This window comes from Microtus pennsylvanicus, chromosome 2, assembly GCF_037038515.1.
Source record: "Microtus pennsylvanicus isolate mMicPen1 chromosome 2, mMicPen1.hap1, whole genome shotgun sequence".
NCBI lineage: Eukaryota > Metazoa > Chordata > Mammalia > Rodentia > Cricetidae > Microtus > Microtus pennsylvanicus.
The window spans coordinates 58,706,853-58,728,100 of record NC_134580.1 but is presented as its reverse complement, the minus strand read 5'-3'; the positions used below and the strand labels follow the sequence as shown (position 1 = coordinate 58,728,100).

Below are 21,248 nucleotides of genomic sequence, written 5' to 3'. Positions count from 1 at the left end.
CTACCCAATTACAACACGTACTTTTAATCAGTATATGTCAAGAACATAAGGACGAATTTTTATTTTTAAAATAAGGTCTGTGACTATTGCTAAGAAGCATTTTCAGAATAAAACATCTAAGAATTGTGTGCAATTAATCATTGTGGGGAAGAGAATTAGCCTTTTTTTTAGGAATGAGCCCCCTTATTGCTTATTCAGTGCAGAATCAGTTTTGAGACCTTATACATAGAAGCAACAAAAACAGACTCAACAGACTCTCTGTCTCTTTCTCTCTCTCTCTCTCTCTCTCTCTCTATATATATATATATATATATATGTATATATATACATATATATATATATATATTTGTGTGTATTGCATACACGTGTGTGTATGTGTGCATGTAGAAAGTATATTAAAAGTAAAAGAGGTTACCAACATGAGAGTAGAGGGGTTCAAATAAGAGTAACTGGGAGAGGCTGGGGGAGGAAAGGAAATGGGGAAGTAAAAATATTATTTCACTTAACAGCATCAATAAAAGGAAAAGAAAAAGAAAACCCTGCAAATTTAATTCAAAACATGAATAGGGAGAGAGACCTCATTGAATTAGCTTTTCTTCCATCATGCAGGTTACTTTTCTCATTGTTGTAATAAAACACCTGATAAAAACAACTCAGGGAAATGAGGGTTTATTTTGGACTATCGTTTAAGAAGTACTACAAGGGCTGGGGGGAATGACTTTGTTGTTAAGAGCACTGACTGCTCTTGCAGAGGACCTGTGTTCAAGCCCCAGCAACTTCATGGTGCTAAGAACCAACTGTAAACCCAATTCCTGTGGATATGATTCCCTTTTCTGGCCTCGCTGGATGTCAACCATGTGTGTGCTGCACAGACATACATGCAGACAAAATACCTATACCCATAAAATGAAGTGCTGCAGTCTACCATGAAGGAGGAGGAACAGCAGCGGTTGTTTGATATGTCTGATCGCATAGTATATACAATCAAGAATCAGAGAGAGGTGGGAAGTGACCCATTACTGAGTCACCTACTTCATCCAGTGAGGCCGCCTAAAAGTTCTACCACCCTCTAACCCTGAGCCCTCATCCTGGGACAAAAGAGCCTATGGGAAACATTTTAAATTCAAACTAAAAGTCTTTGGGGAGGGATGAGTAATATCTTCTATGGCATACTTCTTTAACCACCTACCAAAGCATGCTTTGGATTTAATGCATCATAATTACCTATTTGAAGAAAACAAGAGTCCTATACTCAATTTTGTGAGAGGCAATTATGGCAGATCTAGCTTTTGTTAGGTCATGGTAAGAGATAAAGCCAGAGTTACCCACTTTGTTATAGCAATACTATCAGAGGAACCACCATGAAAAAGATAATAGTAAAAAATGCCTCTCTATCCCTGAGAAAAATTGTGTGCTTTTTAGCCTCCACTTTCTTTCCTTTTAAATCAGAAATATTAAATTAAATCACAGCCCTAGCTTTGCAATTCGGTTTCTAAGGTTTCAAACATCTTTCATGAAAGAAAATTCTATAATATATACCATTCCCAGCTAGGAAGACCTAATATTTTACTGTAGTTCTGCATCATATGTGTGAAAGACATGTGGACAACGGGATCATAGATATCAAAAGTTCATAGAGAATTTTAAAAAGGTAGTGGGGGTGAACTCTGACACGAAGCCAGTGATCTCGCATGCATATGCGAGAGTAATGAACACTCGCCACCAGAAGCTATTTCAAGCTTACCCTAACTTCATTCACCAAAGACCACCCAACCGCACATGCATGCACACACACACACACACAAACACAAGCCCCTCAACCACAACGGCATTACTACCATAGCAAACTGAGCAGCATTTTGGAAAGGAACCAGGGCAAATTCTTCAGAAGCCTAGAAAAAGACTAGACTAATTACTTGCTAGTTCTATTGTCAAGCTGTCTGACATTAGCCAAGTTTCATAAAGTTTCAAGTTTCAGGTCAAAACATTTACATAAGAGTACCCCTGATGTTTTACAGTGGTTTCTCTTGTTGCAAAACTCTCAAGATATTGACCTCGCTAGAAACATTTCTTCTTACACCCTATTGCATTTTGTAAATGTCACTTCTTTGGTTTCTGGAGTTGCCATAAAGTATACCCTTGCTCCCACCCTGAAACTTCTGTTTTTTATAACTCTTCCTCATCCTTTATTATGTGACATCATCAGTATTTGTTATAAAAATGATTATTAGATATCCAAAGCTCTAGTCGTACACATCATATGCTAAGAAATGAGTTGTGCCATTAAAAAAAAAGATTCGGATGTTAGCTCGCGAAGATGGCTCTGACTGAAAAAGACAAATAAGAATCAGAAATAGTTATCTCTGAGGACATAGTCAGTCACACTGGGTGAAAAAACCACAAGACTTTGTTTGGGAACACTATAAGTTACACACAGTCATGTGTCACCCGTTTTATACTTGCAAGACAGATGGGGGATACTGAGACTCAAAAGCCATTGCACTTCCTCTTTACCGGTTATGAGATCAAGGCACATGTGACTGAGGATACATTCTGTGATTAGTACTGTATCGCGAGGTCATGAAAGGACACCCACTACAATAGTCTCCAGGTCTCAGGGAATGCTAACCAGGCTTCTAGGAGCTGTCAGTCACAGAGCCTGAAGACGAGGTCTGAGAGACTGAGAAAGGCCAGTGTCTAATCAGGATCTTAGGACATGACAGTAACACAGTAAATGTTGGAATAAATTTTATATAGCTCCACATTTCCCACTTTTCCGAAGCTATGAGCTGCTCTTTGAGAAAATAATCAGAACCAATTGAAATGAATAGTTTAGTTTGTCTATTTCCACATCATATTACATGTACAGCCTTCATCATTTGGATTTTTAAGGTTTATATTATTTAAAAATCCTGTTGTTAATGCTTTATCTCCTCTGATGTGAATCACTCAGAAATATGTTTCCTCTCATTACATCGAAAGTGATTTGAAAAATCAAAATTTAAAAGGAGTAAAGGAAATAAAACCTTAAGATCTTTTGTTAGAAAGAGTGGATCATTAGAAGGCATTGGGTCATAATTTTCTGGTATCATTCTTAGATACGTGAAGTGACCGCACATTCATAACAATTACAGTGGAGCCACAATGCGTCACTTAATCCATTATCCTCTCAGACCGAGGCAACACCAAAGTGTCAGTCTATGAGACACATGTCCTGAGAGGGAGCCCCGCCACCCCTACATACACACATACTGACCGGAGGACCAGGACCCACAGGCTGGATTGCCCACAGACCTAGGATAGAACCAAACATGACTGGAGGGAAAAAAAGTCAATGTAATAATGCATAGCAAGGTTGTGCCATACTCATAGATTGGTGCCTAGCCCTATCGGCATCAAAGTCTTCATCCAGAAGCTCAGGAAACAGATGCAGAGACCCACAGCCAAACATTAGGCCCAGCTCAGGAAGCCTGATGAAAAGAGGGAGTAAAGGTTTGTAGGAGCCATAGGGGTCAAGGACATTACAAGAATACCCACAGAATCAACTAACGGAGCTCAGAGAGACTGACCCACCATCCAGGGAGCCTGCGTAGACCTGACCTAGGGCCTCTGCATAGATGTGACAGCTGTGTAGCTTTGTCTTGTTGTGGGACCCCTAAAAGTGGGTGCAGGGGCTCTCTCTGGCTCTTCTGCTGGCTTCCTGAAACCTGTTCCTCATACTGGGTTGCCTTACACAGCCTTAAAACAAGGCAAGGTGTTTAGTCTTACTGCATCTAGATATGCCATATTTCACTGATATTCATGGGAGGCCTGCTTTTTTTCTAAGTAGAGGAGAGGATTGATGGGCAGGGGGAGGTGAATGACAGAAGGGAGATAGGGAGAGGAAACTGCAGTGGGATATAAAATACATTAACAATTTTTTTTAAAAGACCAACATTGACGATTGTGAAAAGCCCTTACAAGGTTTTCTGTATTTCATCATCATAGGCCTAGAGAAATAAGTTGAATTTTCACTATCGGGTACCATGCACATTATTTTCTGCTCTTGAATTAAAGCTCCTTGGTGGTAAGGTCAAAGCCTGCTGGTTGCCGTTCTGCACGTAGCTTACCTATAGTTCTGCTTTTCATTTCCTATGTGGAATCTGTCGTACTGTGAGTAGGCTCGGTTCCCTTCCCAGTCCATCAGCTCAATCCTCAGCATGTATTGCCTCTGACTGGTTATGGCAAAGATAAATTCATTCCCCAGCCAGTATTCACCAGAGGGATTCCCAAAGCCCTGGGAAAGAAGAGAGACACACTTGTTACTCCGGAGGGAACTTTGTCATGTTCAAATCTATTTTCTAAATAGCAATGTCAAATTACCTTTCAAAGACAGCTTTCTTTGTCTTTTTACACTTTGTTTTCATTACTAAACTAGTACTATTCTGCTGTTTCTCTCCACTGAAGTTAACATCTAATTCTTATCATAAAAGCTTGTTTTTGTGTGACATTCTTGGGTTAAATTAATCCAGTTAGTAGACTTAAACAAAAAATAACTCCCAATCCAAACTTCTTTTAGGCAGTTTTATAAAACTAAATTGACATTTTAAACATAATATGAATATTTTCCAATGAATATTATCATGAGACTTCCCCTTGTTTAATAATGTTGTATTTGTTGTTATCACTATGCAGAAGCCCAGTTATACTATAATTTTACTGATGATTCAATTCTTCTAGTGATCTCATGGTCTAGAAACCAATGGGTGTTATCACTTACATTCTTCATTGGCAGAGATTTGGGTTTGGAGGCAGAAAGATGACTTAAGGGCTGTTGAGAGACTAAGCTGAATTCATTGTATCTGAATCTCACTGTGGTCTTATAGTTTTATTTGGAGTCACCTAAGTCAACACTGTCAAAATTTCTATTTTGTGTGTGTGTGTGTGTGTGTGTGTGTGTGTGTGTGTACGCGCATGTGTGTGCGTGTGTGAGAGGGAGGGAGGAAAGGAGAGAGAGAGAGAGAGAGAGAGAGAGAGAGAGAGAGAGAGAGAGAGAGAGAGAGAGAGGTGGTCCCCAAAGCTGATTCCTAATATCTTCAATATTGAAAAAAAAGAAACCTGAGAAATTGCTGATATAGATGTGGGGCATTTTGCAGTTGCTCAGAAAGCCCTTCCGTGGTAATACCTGATGATCAGTTTCATTCCTTATGCTCACATTTGATTTACTGAAACTGTTTTAGGCTCCTCCCAATAAAAGCCAAGCTGTATTTGTGAATTCTCAAATACTAACGAAGAAGTGGTGCACAGTGAGCAACAAACACTAAATTTTACAGACACTGGAAGGGAAGGAAAACGTGAAAGAGAAATATAAAAAGATCAAACGTTTGTAGTATTTTGCACTGATATTCAGAGATCATTCTGTTGAGTCTCAGTTGTACAACCTAGAGCTGGTAAAAATAAAAGTGTCAGCTTCTAGACTAAGCGTCTGAGAATCTTGCATATAATTCCACATATGGGCAGACTCCTTAATTGTGATGACACACACTAATGTTTAAAAGACCAGGTCCTGTAATGACTGGATATATACATGGCTGTTTTATGAAGAAATCGACCACGGTTAATTGAGGCATTTATTAATGAAGGGTTAATCTGCGCTTAGTGTGAAGGAATGTTATAATAGTTACAACAGCATTGATTGTCTCAATACAGGTGATACAATATGGAAAATGTTTATTTCTCTTCCAACTTAACACCAATTACAAAGTCAAACAGATGTTTCCTTAACTTTCCCTTCATTAATCAACCTAAGAAATGAATCGATGTACTCTATTTCTTTTTTAGACTATGCTGGTGCTCAGTGTCTACCAATAATTCTCTAAATTTGTTCCATTGCCTCTTACAATAGAGCTGCTTCCCACAACCAGCAGTGTTTGGTATCAAATCCCTTTCTGTCAGCTCTGCTACTGTAATACCAACAGATCACAGTGCACTGCATTTCAGGCAGTGCTTAGAGCAAATGCCTAGAGTGGCCAGAGTTGGCTGCACACACACACAAACATATACACACATGCATACACACACTCACACACACACATAGCTATATATTTATATGTGTGTGGACATTTTCAAAGTTATTTTCTGATTTAACTAATTTTTTTATCCAACTGCACAATGTTCGTCTGGATGACATTGAATATGGAGTCCACTAAAGACTATTTGCATAACCCAGAGGAAAATATTGAATTCATTAAAATTAGTACTCCACTGACTCCGTGTGTGTGTGTGTGTGTGTGTGTGTGTGCATGTGTTTTTGTTTATGTGCATGTAAGTCTTCACACAAGTGTTTGCGGAAGCCAGAGCTCAACATATGATATCTTCTTTTCTTTTCTTTTGTCTACGTTACTTATGGAGACAGGATCTTTCCCAAGCGGGAGCTTACACACATCCTTGGATAGAACTGCTGGCCTTCAATCTCTGGCAGCGTCCTCTCTGTCTCCCAGTGCTGGGACAAAAAGTGTTTGCCACAACACACAGATTTTTATGTGGATTCTGGGGTTGTAATCCCAGCCCTCATATTTTACTTCCTTTCTCCTAAGACACTCCAGCCACATTTGGTGAAAACACCACAGTAGCAGAAATTATCAGCCATTTTTAGGATGTGCTAAAGATTTCACAGCATCTCCCAGGAGCTACTGCTCCATGCTAAGAAGTCCAACATTTTCCGGCTATACCACAGGCACAGAAGAGAAAGTTACAGGGGCTGAAACTCGGAGTTAGCGCTCTTCAGCTGCAGCAATTGCCGGGAAGACAAGGAGGACCACCGGGATTCCCTTGCAGTTTTCAGCTCAGGCCAGGCAGTGCTGGCCCTCTCGTCACTTGACAAGTCCCTGTGCCACACAGCATTGAAACAAGGATTCAGCAATTATATTAAATGTGAGTAGAGAGGCTGGGGATGATGAAGTGTTAATTCTTAGGTCTCAGATTTCCAAAAGTGTTGTGTGGATAAAAATCCCCAAGGGGAAAGTGCGTGGATCCTGGGTGAGCCTCAAAAGTGGACAGACAAGAGAGTCGTTCCTACAAAAGTCCATGTTCTCATACTCTCTGTCAGTATACGGGTCTCAGAGAGCACCAGCCTGTGCTCTCCCTCTCAGCATTCAGGTCTGAAGGAGCACTAGGAAAGAAAAGTGTTACTTGCTGAACAGTTGCTTTTTTTTTCTTTCTTTCAGGGGTACATAACTGAAGAGAAAACACCAAAATTTGCCACTAGAAGACAAATTTTTAGTTCCTGCACCTCACCCCCCAAAACTGTCTACATGAGCAAACTGTTTACTGCCATGATAGCGGAGGAAGGAAACTGTCTAAAGGCCAAGTGGAGTGGAGTAGAAACAACTGTTTCGTCATCGTTAAGATGACAGACTTGCCAAAAAGGGGAAATGGAAATGGGTTCCCACATTAGGAAACCGCTGGGTGGTTTATCAGAGACATCCATGGGTCTTGTGGTGGGGAACAGAGGGTTGGGTGGGATTAAGTAACCTCCCTTTTATCTCTGCTACAGTTGAAGCCTTCCTTTACCACACATTTTTCAGTGGAGCTTTCTACTTCACTTAAAAGACTACTTCCTCATCTGCAGAAGAGATGGTTTCAAATATTTCCATGCACGGTGTTATAAGAATGAAAATTAGCCAAGGCTCCTGAGTATTCGCACAAAAAAGAGTTCTGTCACCTTACACAGTCATGTTTGGCTTTTTGGCTTTGTTCTGTAAGATGGCAAGCTATTTAATGGGGACAGGAATTGTCCTCTGTAAGATCTAAGTATCCCAAGGTCTTGTCTTGGCTGAAAATTAATGTGTAGATCAATAGCATCAGTCAACAAGCTTTTAGACATGAAGGTGTTATGATAAGCTGAGCGCTGCTTTGTGGAAGAAATGTTGTTATTTTAACCCAAGACTTTAATTGAGAAATGAAAAGTCAAAACCAACTGTTTGTATAAATGGGGCCTCACTGTGGCACAAATGACACAAAAGACAATGACCACTCCCTCCTCAACCTTTCCTGCTTCCTGTGAAAAACAAATACCCAGAATGAAGCTAAATCTACAAGCTGAACCTTCAGCAAGGCTGATCAATTGATTAGACTGTTAGTGACAGTGGAGAGCTTGTCATGTTGGAGGTCCAGAACCTAACCACAATTTATCTTGAGCCATCTTTAGCCCTCCAAATAGCCATTCCTTGCCCATTTCTGTGTCACCTCATGTCCTGTGACTAATCGGTAAACCATCTTAGAACACGTTAACTTAACAAAGTCATAGTTTCCATCAATCAAAGGGCTAAGGATGCTAAGGCAATGTCTAGGGCCTACAGGAGACTCGCCCTCCTTTCTGCTGTTTCCTTTAATGTGGTTTACTATGTTTTAATTTATGAGTTTCTCTGTTCTATTACTATAAATCTTCATGAAATTGCTTCCATGGTGGACCATGGAATTTGGGGTAACCTAAATCTGTGTTCCCAAATCATGGATCCAATGCCAATCAAACTATGTCTTATCCCCTTTGAGGTCAGAGTTGTCTTTGTCAACACATCTTAATGGGAGAGTACCTGTGTCCTTTGCCTCCCTCTTGACCAGATTTCTCCCCATCTCTCCCTTCCTATATATCTCACATGCTTTGGGATCTAGGAGAAGAAATTTTAAGTTCATATACTGTTGGGAGCAGTGAGACCCCAGATCCTGAATTTCTTGTAATCCTCTGATCTGAGTGCCTACAGCTGCTCTAAGCACAAGACCTTCAGGAGTTCCTGATGGCAGGAGAGTGGTTTCTGGTGGGTTTGGCTGGGGCATGGCTATCTCTATATAATCTGCCCCTGAACACAATAAAGGGGGCATTCTTGGGGAATTCAAGGATGACCCGTGTCGCTGTCTCTCTGTCTGTGTGTGTGTATTTTAACCTTCAGCCCCCTTGCCCGAAGCCTGCGAACTGGGTGCCAGCGCACAGAGCGCAGACACGGGGGTGCAGTGCGCGGCAATATACCCACAGTAATAACTAATTGATACCTCTAATTATCTCTTTACTTGGAAGTGAGTATCAAACAGAATGGAGGGGGTTATTTATGAATAGAGATGAAATACTCTCCCCATGTGTATATAGTTCAGAATGTCTAACATGGGCTTAAAGATCAGTATATTCAAACAGTTCCACATACTGAAGGTGGAAATTCATATAAATACAACATTAAATAATTATGTACAATATATTAATAAGAACAATATATTAATCAGATATATTATCTGATTAATCAATATATTCATATATATATATTAATCAATATATTAATCAGATAAAATTATCTGAATAAAGGAGGCATGAAGCCACATCTTTGTCCTAGTCTCTGTACCATGACTTTTGATTATGGTAGAAGCAGAGAAAAAAAAGGCAAATTTATGCATAAAATATTGTAGTGCATAACTCAAAAACCATTTTTATATATGTTTGGATATAGTAACTTATCCCAGTTCAGTGTGTTATTTTAAATACCCTGTAAAAACATAAAATATGAAAATCACGTACAGAGTTCTGTTCTGATGTTAAGGAGGCAGAGGTGAAGCAGTACTAGTAGAAGGAACAGATTCTTCTATTGTGGATAAGATGCAAAGACTCCGTTCCACACACAAATGAATATATTCAGCTATGTCAATCAGAATTGCACAAAGAACTTTGATGCCATGAATCAGAGTCAGGGCTGATTAATTTCATTTGTCTTCCAGTAGTTTAATAAAAGGGGGAGCACAGGAATTTAAAAGAAAACAATGCTGACTTCCAATTGGCCTCAAGAGTCACATTACGCTTCTAAACTACAGAGGGAGGAAAGAACCAATATTCGTTAATTTTGCCAAAACCTGGAAAAATGTCCAATTTCAGCTTGCACTTTTTCCAAGTTAATAAAATAATTGTCTCAGATACTTTATTTGTTTTGTCTGATAATGCTCACAGGAAGTGTTGACTTTTTATAGAAGAAACAAAATTGAAACCAGACACAGGCCTTGTATCCTATGGGCTTCATCTTTCTTTCATACAAATTATTAAAGAAAGCAGATAAGCCTGGTTTTCCAAAGGTTTTCTTTTCTTTTTCTTTTCTTTCTTTTTTTCTTACTCCACATTTAGAGCTCAGGTTAGAAGTAGCTCCTTCTGTGGCTGAGACACCAAGCCCAAAAAAGATGAGAATAAATTTTGATTTAAAGAATTTTAATTTCTTATGCATGTTTTTCAATATGGACATGCAGAAATGCAATTTAAAAGATGCTTTTAATTTCTTTCCACAAACAAGAACGCCCAGAAAGTCAGTAGGTGCTCTCACGGAAATGTTTGCTTCAATAGGAAGCTCAGTTTATAGGATAATTGTCTTCAAAACAAACCAACTTTGTCCCCAGGGAGTTAGCGACTCCCTGTCATAAAGCTGCCACTTAGAGAAGTTGTTGCAACTGTCTGGTTCACTGGCTATACGCAGAAGGACTGTTGGTGAGCGTTGTGTCCCCATAGTCCCTAAGTGCCCCCTTAGATGGACCACCACACACTTCCCTCTCAGGAGTAAATGTCTTTACAAGTCTGTAACCCAGATTTGCTGGATTTCCGCCTAAGGAAGTGTTAAAAAACAACAACGTTCAGAAGTTCTCCTTTGGGCTAAAGCCAACGCTGAGAATCATGTACTGTGGAACCTTCATGTAGGGCGTGGCTTACAATTAAAAAAGATTTGGGCTGATGGCATTAACACAAAATTCTGGAGAACTTATTAAGAGAGAGGCAGTCCGAAAGTATCAGTCAGTGGAAAATGAAGGACAGAGGGACAGCCATCAGCAGGGGAAGGAACAGAGGTCACGGCTACTTACAGTGTCCCAAGAGTGGAAACTAGTGAAGAAGAGAGAAAGAACTGCGTGCACACCAGTGTGATTTTCCCCGAGCACGTCCACCCTCAGCCGAGGAAGCTTGCAGCTAGTTTCCAGCCAGCTGCACCAGGCGTGCGTGAGGCATGAAGAACCTTCCATGCCTCTACCCTTCTTGGTGGAATTGTGCTCTTTTGTTTTCAGGTGAAAGAGAGACTTTGAAAGAGCTAGGACACTTTTGACCCTGTGCTCTGGTGAATATTAACCAAGTTTTAACATACAATGGATTCTTTCAATTTAGAAAATCTTCATATTCATTTTTTTTGCCAAACTGTTTAAAAAATTCAGAACTAATTTACTTTCTGACCATGAATAATTGAAATAGAGGCGCTAAATTTTTCAAGCTTAAATAAAACCTGATAGCTTTTCCTGTGTAAGCATAAGAGAGAGGGAAAAATGTCAATGGTTAACAAATAATCCCAGTCTCCTTCCAATAACGAAAAATCAATTGTCTAAGAATGAATTCATTCAGTAAATACTCAAAAGGCATTAATCAATTCCATGGCTAACAAGTCAGTGTGTCTTGACAATAGCGGTGTGAAGCAGGTAGTCACGATGGCAATTTCACGTTCATTTTCCTGTTTTTAATATAAGTGGTAATGTAAGTCAGAATGATTTGACTCTGTTTATTGATTTTTATCCTCAGTTGTAGTCACTGGCTCTAGACAGTGTTTTCCCCTCAATTCTAACATGCTGCTTGCAAACTCTGGGCTAGTCTGTGCATTTGAAACCCTCCAGGGCACAAAGCATACTGTACACACACTCCTGATGTAACTAGGCTGTGGCACACCCTGCTGAATTATGCGTGTTTGTGACTTACAGCTTATACTGATGCACTCTGAATGTGTTAAGTCTTGCTCGTTCAAGGCAGACGGCACAGACTGAGCTCATAGTGAAACGGTTCCACCTTCCATTCAAGCGCCACCCTTACCTTTCATTTCCCGATTATTTGTTTGTTTTTTTTTTTGCCACAGTAAAAATCACACAGTTATCTCAGTAAAATTTCTTGTTAGCTTGGTCTGTTTTTGTGATCTTACCTTCATGAGTTTTTAAGGTCAATGTTTCAAATTCTTGTGACTTTACAGGACTAACTTGCGTTCAGGATGCTCTCTGAATTTCTCAACAAAATGCCATAGATACAGGGACAGCATGGGAGACCCCCATCTATTTTCTTTAACACTTTTCTTACTCTGGTTAGCCATGTACTTAATGAGTAGGTTGTGATCAACCAAACAGAATTTTTGCATTGTTTGCTAAGACATCAAGACAGAACTCTGGCTAACAGGGCATTCTGATCACCTTCTAGTTTTCACCTTTGGAGAAAAAAATTGTTAGAAAGTCAAATCAAGAATTACACAGGATTTTTAATGTAAAATGATGAGAATCACTTCATAAATGAAAACTTCTTCCCTCAGAATGACTCCAAAAGTTCATTTCTGAACTTGAGAAATGCTAACTTTGACATGAGAAACATGGCAATCCTTAGTCATTGCACCAAGAGAAGTCCAGGCTAGTCACATGCAAAGGTTTATGGAGACACTTTTATTCAGAGGTCAACAACTTGAAGCAGTGTGAGGGAGGCCGCAGTTAGGTGGCATCTGTCTTGTTTCATGACCTGTGACCCTGCACAGCTTCCTGTCCTGCTCGTGTACCCAGCCTAGGTTGGAATTCTACTTTCTCCCACTAGAACAAATGCGGACAGTGCATAACAGATCACCAAATAATTACAATAATGCATTTTTCTTTCTATTGCACATAGGGAAATAATTTACTGAACATGATTTATGAGCGTTTTGTATCTAATGAAAATAATACCTTTAATGTTAGAATTGTTATTTTTAAATAACTCAAAGGCATTTAAAAGGTCAGGGTTTATCATATATTGTGGGCGAAGATAACCTTATGATAAAAACATCAAAAGGCACTGTAAATTTTTCCATCTTACCATTTTATATTCTTTCCAGCCCCTTTGGAAGTCCAGACTTCCGTCTTCACGGTGTTGTATTACAGTCCAGCCTCCCCCATTCACATCCATATTGCAAAATACCTGAAAAACAACAGAAAAATAATGGTACATGGAAATTACATACAACTTAAAGAAATGTATGGCTGATATGTTTCAAAACATAAGTAGGATAGACAGGTCTAGCCTGAAAGACGACAAAAAGCTATATTTCAGGCATATTATTGATTACTTCTCCACAATTTACATTTGTGCTTCACCTGATAATGTTCATCAGAAATGTTTAATTATTTCTAAAGCAGAAAATTGGCCTGCAGAAAATTAATAGCCTTAGTTTCAGACCACAATACCGTTTTAGAGGTCGGGGTAGCATGCTTGTCTTGTACGTGCAAGATTTGGGGGATAACCTCTAGTACCCCCCCCCCAAAAATTTAAAATCTCAAATTTAAATAAACACTTGTGGAAGTTTACGCTTAAAAAAATACTAAAATTCCCAATGGACATACTATTTTTTTGGTCAAAATATAAAGTTCAGTATTCTTTAATCTATTATTATAAAGTCAATGCAATTAAGAATAAAAGAATCAAATTTCTATATTTTATTGACAAATTCTCATATGCTTACATATCACAATACACACTGTAATAATTACTCTTGTTTTATAAATTTTACACAGGAGGCAAAATTTGGTGAATGGAGAACAGATTGTTTAAATTTTAGTAGCAAATAATATAGCTTAGTGTATGCCTCCTGACTGTGGCAAGCTTTTCTTTCCTATGTAGCAGAGTTACTTGAAGATTTAATGCTAATTTCAGAAGAGCTTGCATGCAATAGCATTTATTTGAGAACTGATTTATTCTCGCCATACTTCTGCAATGGTCTTGTCTTTGGACGTCCCCGAGACTCACGGCACATGAATATAACAGTCGGATTTCTCAAGAGCTGCGCCATGGGGAACGGCATTCCTCCATCAGTTGAATAGTAAAGCATACCGAAGGTTAGCTAAGTTGCGGGACTGAGACAAGAGCAGTGAGCAGGCGCTAAGGGTAGGGTGTTTTCCCTGAGGCATTAAGTTCAAGCACAACGGCCAGGAATATAATGACAAGAACTGTCATTCACAGCAAAAGCTTTTAGTGTACATCTGGGTGACAGGAACTAAAACACACAGGCCTGTGTGTGCATATGAATCAGGACAGGTCTCCTGAGGGCTCTACCTCCAGTTTGACACTTACCCTTCTGCCTTTATTACCCCTAGTAATCGACTCATCTCTAAATTCATACATTCTAAATTCTCCTTCTATTCCCAAGATTACTCTTCTGCTAATCTTCTACTCTTCTCCATCTGCGCTGTGTCCTCAACATGACTCCTAACAAGTCTGCCTTTAATTATAAATATTCATCTCTCCCCCTCAATTCTAATGTACTCATCCACTTATTGTTTTCACTCATTAATTCTTGGGCAACTAGTCTATATTACGAAAGGGGAAATTTTGACAAATATGACATGGATCATGTCGTCAAAATGCCTTGATATTTCAATATTGATTGCTCTCATAGGGGTAAGAAGGCAGTAGAGTCCGTAATTTTCCAGCTGTAGAGACTTGAGGAATGATAGCAGTAGTGGCGAACATAGAGACAATACAAAGAGCTAACAAGTGAGGAAAGAAATGATTGATGTTTTGGACACTTTGTGTTGCATGTGACATAGGCACTCAATGAAGGAGTATCGGATGGTAATGAGAGATGAGATCATGTACTGGAGGCAGACCAAAGGGGTATGAGCAAGAAAATGGGAGGATAAAGAAGAGTCGTTAGCAATGACTCCAGATATTTTGAAAACTTAATGTGCATTTTCTAACTTAATCCCAGAACAGCTTTCAAAAGTATGATTATGATATTTATGCTACGAATGCAACACTGGGGTTTAGGTTTTGTAAAAGTAACCTTCAGTGGTTATACTTATTAACTATAGGGAATCCAGGATTTGAGTTGGATTTTAATTAGATTTAGGGTTTGAAGCTTCTGTATACTGAACTCAAAATTATTGGTAGTGATGTAACTGAAAGCCAATGTTGACATCATTAAGAACAATCTGTTACTCAAGTAAATAAAGAAAAAGTGCTTATAGTGGGAGGGGAAAATCCATGAGTGGGTTTTAGTAAACAATTGGTACAGATAATATACATCAGTGACTTTAAGTGTGTACATATTTTGTTTTATTTGTTGTTATCTCTAGTTTCTCAAGCAGTGGGCAACCTACTGTCGATATTTAATGAATGTTCATTGCAGTCATAAGAAAATGTGATTACCATAACCCCAAGAAAATGAGCTATATGTGGGGTTGGGAGGGAGAATAAATTAATCAACTATTTGAGAGAAATCAAGTGAATATTTTCAAATATCTAGAAACTTTAAATGAAGGTGCCATTAGTGACCTTGGCCAGAAAGATTTCAGAATCTTTATAAAACTAAAGTCAGACAGAAGATTTTAAGCAGAGCATGGGTAGAAATTCCAAAGAAGCACCTGGAAAAGTTAACATTCGAAAGTGATAGAAGTGAAAATATCAGGGAAACATTCTGCTAGAGGAAACTAATGTCATTGGTTTCTTAATTAAATTTCGTAGCACATGAACTGATTAATCCAAAGAAGGAATCTATTATTTGTCTATCTATCATCTATATATCAATCCAAAGAAGGAATCTATTTATCTGTCTATCTATCATCTATATATCATCTTTGTATCTGTCGATTTCTTTCTCCCCACTCTTCTCCTTCTCCCTTCTGTCCCCCATTTATCTCTTAATGGAACTACATACTCAGGAAAGGACTCACCACATTGATAATGTACAAAGTGTAAAGAAAACTATGCTATGCATTTTCAAAGACAGTCACTTGCTAATGTAATTGTACACACTTGTTTTAAATCACTCACAGTTTTTCATCCAAACACAGCTTTCCTTTTAAAAGGAGGCATCCAGAAACCTGACATATTAAGTGCTAAGAATGCATTTTAGGGAACAACTCAGAGAAAGATGGAGGGAGAAGTCACCAGGTTGAGACACAGAGAAATAGGTTAAGGGATTTAAAGTGGGTCTGATTCCTGTGAACACAAAAAGGTAACAATGATAGTAGATGCCGAGGCAGGATGTGGAGACAGCAGAGCTCAGCAGACTTGAGGACTAAATTAAAGTTGTAACTCAGCTTTCCCTCAATTTTTCCCTTTCCTTTTTCTTTCTTTCTTTCTTTCTTTCTTTCTTTCTTTCTTTCTTTCTTTCTTTCTTTCTTTCTTTCTTTCGTTTGTTCGTTCTTTCTCTCTCCCTTCCTTCTTCATCTTCTCCTTCCTCCCTCCCTCCCTCCTTCCCTCCCTCCCTCTCTCCCTCCCTCCCTCCCTCCTTCCTTCCTTCTTTCCTTCCTTGCTTCCTTTCCGTGTGTATGTGTGGAAGGTTAAGTGTACATAGCATACTCACAGCTGTTTTTGGCATGAGCACTGTCATTACTCTTAGATCTTAGATGTACTTTATGGACAATATAATACAAGTTTATGTTATGAACTACTTATTATACATATTTAGCATATTTACTGCATTGGAGTATTGTTATGCGTGACTTTCAACATTTACATTTATAATTTTTTATTAATAGAATAGACTATTCACAACAAATCATGCAAGTGTTCAACAAGTTTTCCTAGCGAACATGATTCTTGGCTATTGTTTATTAATACTGGCCCTGTGAAGATTGATCATGCTAATTTGTATTTTATATCTATTTAAGAATTTGGATTCAATATTGAAAAGAAATGAAAGAAACCCCCATTCTTTTATCTACAGTCTAAAGAGGAAGAAAGGAGCCTATTCCTAACAGACTCAGGACATTTCATGGAATAAATGATCATTTACGAAAGGATTTGAACACAGAAGATCCAAAGGGTTCACTTGCTGGTCTTGTGTGGTCTGTGTTATCTGGCAGGCTCTTCCTGTGACTGGGGTCCTGCTCCATTTGCTACGTCTGCTGCATCTATTGATTCAATGACTGGAGTTTAGCTATGTCCAAGAAAAGGCTAAACTGGCTTCTTCCCCAGGCAAGGCCAAAGCTTTCAAGCATTAAACACCTTTTAACTTAATATGAAGATTTAAACCCAAACAAAAAGGGGGAATTTGATTCACATACTTTTTATGCTTCTATGCTTTATGCAAATTGGAATGATTAACCTTCTGGATGTTAATTATTTTTCCATAACCTTAAATGGAAAAGGCTTAACACATTTGTTACAGTACTTTTTCAAGAATTAGAAAAACTATGAGTTCTGAAACAAAATTTTTAATATTTTAAAAATAAGACTTATGATTTAATGGCTTGTTTTTGGATGAAGCAAACTGACTACAGGGCATTTGGCTTTAAAGACTTGTGAAATGAAAAGAGACATTCCATTTCCCTCTACTGTGCCTTGAAGGGAACACAGAGGGAAATAACCACAAACCATGAACACTATGAAACAGAAGAAAGATATAAAAGATAGAATTCTTGTTTTCCTTCTGCTTGAAAAATTAAATCATCCCAAGCTAACACTTTTGCTATCCAAAACATGGCAAAAACAACAAAACATGACATCTGAAAAACAACATTTTTCAAACTTTAGCATGCATTTCTTTTTTCTGACCTAGAGCAATGTCAATCAAAATAGACAGAGACCCACATTGGAGCACCGGACATAAATCTCAAGGTCCAAATCAGGAGCAGAAGGAGAGAGAGCACGAGCAAGGAACTCAGGACCGCAAGGGGTGCACCCACACACTGAGGCAATGGGGATGTTCTATTGGGAACTCACCAAGGCCAGCTGGCCTGGGGCTGAAAAAGCCTGGGAAAAAACCGGACTCTCTGAATATAGCGGACAAGGAGGACTACTGAGAACTCAAGAACAATGGTAATGGGTTTCTGATCCTACTGCACGTACTAGCTTTGTGGGAGCCTAGGCAGTTTGGATGCTCAAAACTGGATGGAGGTGGGGGTTCCTTGGACTTCCCACAGGGCAGGGAACCCTGATTGCTCTTCGGGCTGATGGGGGGGGGGACCTAATTGGGAGAGGGGGGAGGGAAATGGGAGGTGGGGGGGGAAGAGACAGAAATCTTTAATAAATAAATAAATTAAAAAAATAAAAAAAATTCATTTGCAAAAAAAACAAAATAGACAGGCAGCATGAACAAGACCTGCAAAGATTCAAATCTCAGTGCTGAGAGCAGGAGGCAAATAGAAGATCCCATCCCTAATAGAGAACCTGTCTTTATTTGACATTTACTTGCAAAAAAAAATTCTCCAAAGTCACCTCACAGGGAAGATTAACCATGCTTAAGGGCAGGCCCAATTCCCAAAGGTAAAATGGCAACACAAAAGGCCTTCTGTGGCATTTTTTGTAGGTGGTTTTTCTCAGTTCACTATGACTGGGCATTTTATGTATTATTGGTTCTTTGCTGTGTATTATTGTTTTTGATTTTGTGTTTTTATGTTTTGAGGTGTGTGTGTGTGTGTCCACACATGTACATGTGGTATGTATCTTGTGTTTTGTCTTTGTTAATTTTTATTATTATTGTGATTTGTTTTCTAAAGAAAGAAAAGCAGAAGGCATTGAGTTGGGTGAGTAGGTAGGTGGGGAGAATCTGGAAAGAGTGAGGGAAGAAAAACCATGATCAAAGCATAGTGTATGAAAAATCTGTGTGCTAAATGAAACTAAATACATAAATAGTTCTGGGAACTGCAGTCCCTACTCTTCTGAAGGATGAGTATTTGCTATCAATTGCTTTTTTTTGTTGCCTTAAACACCCGTTTTATTGATTGCTTCATACTCCATATCATACATACTGAACTCAATTTTAGTATTGTTAGTTTTTATAGACTTCAGTTTCCTTAACTTCTGATGAACTTGTGAGAACATTACGAAAAGAAAAAAAAGAAAGAAATGAGCTTTTGGTAAGTATATTCAGGGGAAGTAGCAGCTGTTTTGTTTATGGTATCCTAGTCTATTTGGGAGGGTCTAATAATAAATTTTCTCGATGCCTTTTATTGTAATTAAGAGAATATCAATGATTTGGATCAAAAGAAAGAATGTGAAACTTTATAAATTAAGGGGAGTGAAGTAAATTTTAATAAATTGTTCCCTCATGCCACACATATGCCTTCTTCAACTTCATATAAAAAAAATTGGTCGATGAAACTTCAGTCATCACCAATGTAAACAATTATATTTTTAGAACTTCTCTGAAACTGGAAACAGATGCCTGCTTTCAAAGGCAATGTTAAATAGTTGCCATAAATATAATTTGGGCAAGTTGTCTTTCTGAAATTAGGATGCTAGAAGCACACAACTTCTTGAGCTGTTGAAAAGGATAAGTTAGTGTGCCATAGAGAAATCAAGTTCTCAGAACCTTGTGTGTCAAACTGTTAATGACCAATATTTCAAACTCTTCCACTAATCAGCTTCTAGATTACTTGAATGAAATTCATAAATATTTGTTCTTTCCAAGGCCATGCTAAATTAATAAATAGGACATTTCAAATAAAATGCATTATCAGTCATAAAAGTGAAGCAATGCCTGTCTAAATCAAACAATATTACAACGTATTAGAGAATCCTGTTGGGGAGGACAAAAATTACTTCTTTAAGCTTCTAATTATAAATATTTTTGCTTACACATTGGAAAGTTTGGAAGATCCTATTCTAATGCTGTAGCTGGCTCCTACATTGAGCCCCTCAAGAGAGTGTTTTAAAATTACATTTCCACAAGTAATAAACAAATAATTAATAATTGCATTAAATGGATCTTCTAAGTTGTTCTCCAATACAATAATTTAATAATCTAAATTATTAAATCAGTAATGTCATGTATCATTTGGACGAGAGTTAAGTAAATGTGAGATGCATGTTTATTGAGTTAGATAAAATATTCTTTTTGCTCTAGCAGGAGCAGTGGCTTAAGTGTGCAGCCTGGGTATCATTTGCTTCTCAAAACAGTTTGAAAGGGAGCTGAATTATGCTTTTATTAGAATAGAATGATATGAATTGAAGTTCACAGGATGACTCTTCATGTGTGCTCCTGTCCTTCCCTGGGGGCTGCACAGTAGCGTGAGCAACAGAGTGAAAACATCTCTCAGGGCTTGTTGGCACATTGTGTGTGTGCATGTGCATGTTGTGTGCAATTTTACTTTTAGACTATCAAAACCCCCTCCTTACCCTTAGCTTTCCTCATCCTTGTACATTCATATTTTATAAGTTTCTTTGTTTCATTTTATTTTAAGCCACAGATTTCCTAATCCAAAGACAAATGCCCAGAACCCCTGCAGGAAAAGCAGACGACATCATGGTGCCTTTGTAAGTGGCTGAGGTGGGAACACAGAGGACTGTACATGTTGAGGCTTTCGTTATTATTATTATTATTTATTTATTTCATCTGTACACTCTGGTGCTGATTGATTAAGGACTAGCTATGTGAAGAAGACATGCTTAGCCCCAGGGAATCAGAAATAAAAAGCCACAGTTCTACCTTGTAGAACTTTAATAACAGAAATGTTGTGCAACACTCTTGGGGAAACCCAGAAAGGCCTTTCATGAGCATGTTCACAGGATTCAAAGAAAATGAAGGTTCATACATAGGTGTACCAATGAGCATAGGACAGTGTTTGGTCTCAGAAGAACAAACCTCTGTCTTAGGACCTTGCAAGTCCAGAAAAACCCTTACATGTTAAACAGTAAGCAGGTCTACTGCCTCTGATCCCACTGTCTTTTTCTGCCTCACCTAAAGGTCTCTACATAACCTCCTTTAAAGAGACATCTCCAGCACTACACTTCTTCAGTACTTGGTAACTGTCTTGGCAAATGTGTGTGCGAGTGTGCATGCGTGTATAACAACATGTATCATGTATAACAAACCCACAAATTTATTTGATCGTACAGCAGTTCAACTAGGATCTGCTTTACTTTACATAAACAAGAACTTCCGATTTTACCTTTTTGGGTTCTGGCATATTATTAAAATAAATAGTGTAGATTCCACTCTTATTAAAACCAGCTTGATATACATCTGCACAGTCTCGAAATGGTCTCTCTTCTTCTCTTTTTCCTCCCTTTAGCAAAACTGCAAAATAAAAGAGAGATTATAACATATAAATAAGAATATTAGCATCATTATCATCCAAATGGTCTGCAAACAAAGCAGGTTTTTGCAGCCTTCACACAATATCTATATTGCATATACTGAGAAATAAAACACACCACCCCAAAGTAAATGGTAAATTGAAAAAAAATTTTAAAAGCTGTGAATCAACTTTCATTTATATATTAATCTTACATCTATTTTTTTACTTTGGTTTTTCTATATCTT

The 21,248-nt window shown here is 38.3% G+C and overlaps 1 protein-coding gene and 1 long non-coding RNA gene across 3 annotated transcripts in view; one reads left to right on the top strand and one right to left on the bottom strand.

The window, feature by feature from the left end:
* Nucleotides 1-7,387, top strand: part of LOC142843557 (uncharacterized) — a 106,714-nt gene extending 99,327 nt beyond the window's left edge. The window contains exon 3 of the long non-coding RNA XR_012909655.1: nt 7,206-7,387. This is a non-coding gene — a long non-coding RNA (uncharacterized LOC142843557). The remainder of the gene's footprint in view (nt 1-7,205) is intronic.
* Nucleotides 1-21,248, bottom strand: part of Angpt1 (angiopoietin 1) — a 220,642-nt gene that overhangs the window by 29,889 nt on the left and 169,505 nt on the right. For both annotated transcript variants that reach the window (XM_075961063.1, XM_075961064.1), the window contains exons 5-7: nt 20,875-21,002; nt 12,857-12,958; nt 4,110-4,276 (exon numbers count right to left, since the gene is read on the bottom strand). In XM_075961063.1, coding sequence (XP_075817178.1) covers nt 4,110-4,276; nt 12,857-12,958; nt 20,875-21,002 — 397 coding nt within the window. The remainder of the gene's footprint in view (nt 1-4,109; nt 4,277-12,856; nt 12,959-20,874; nt 21,003-21,248) is intronic.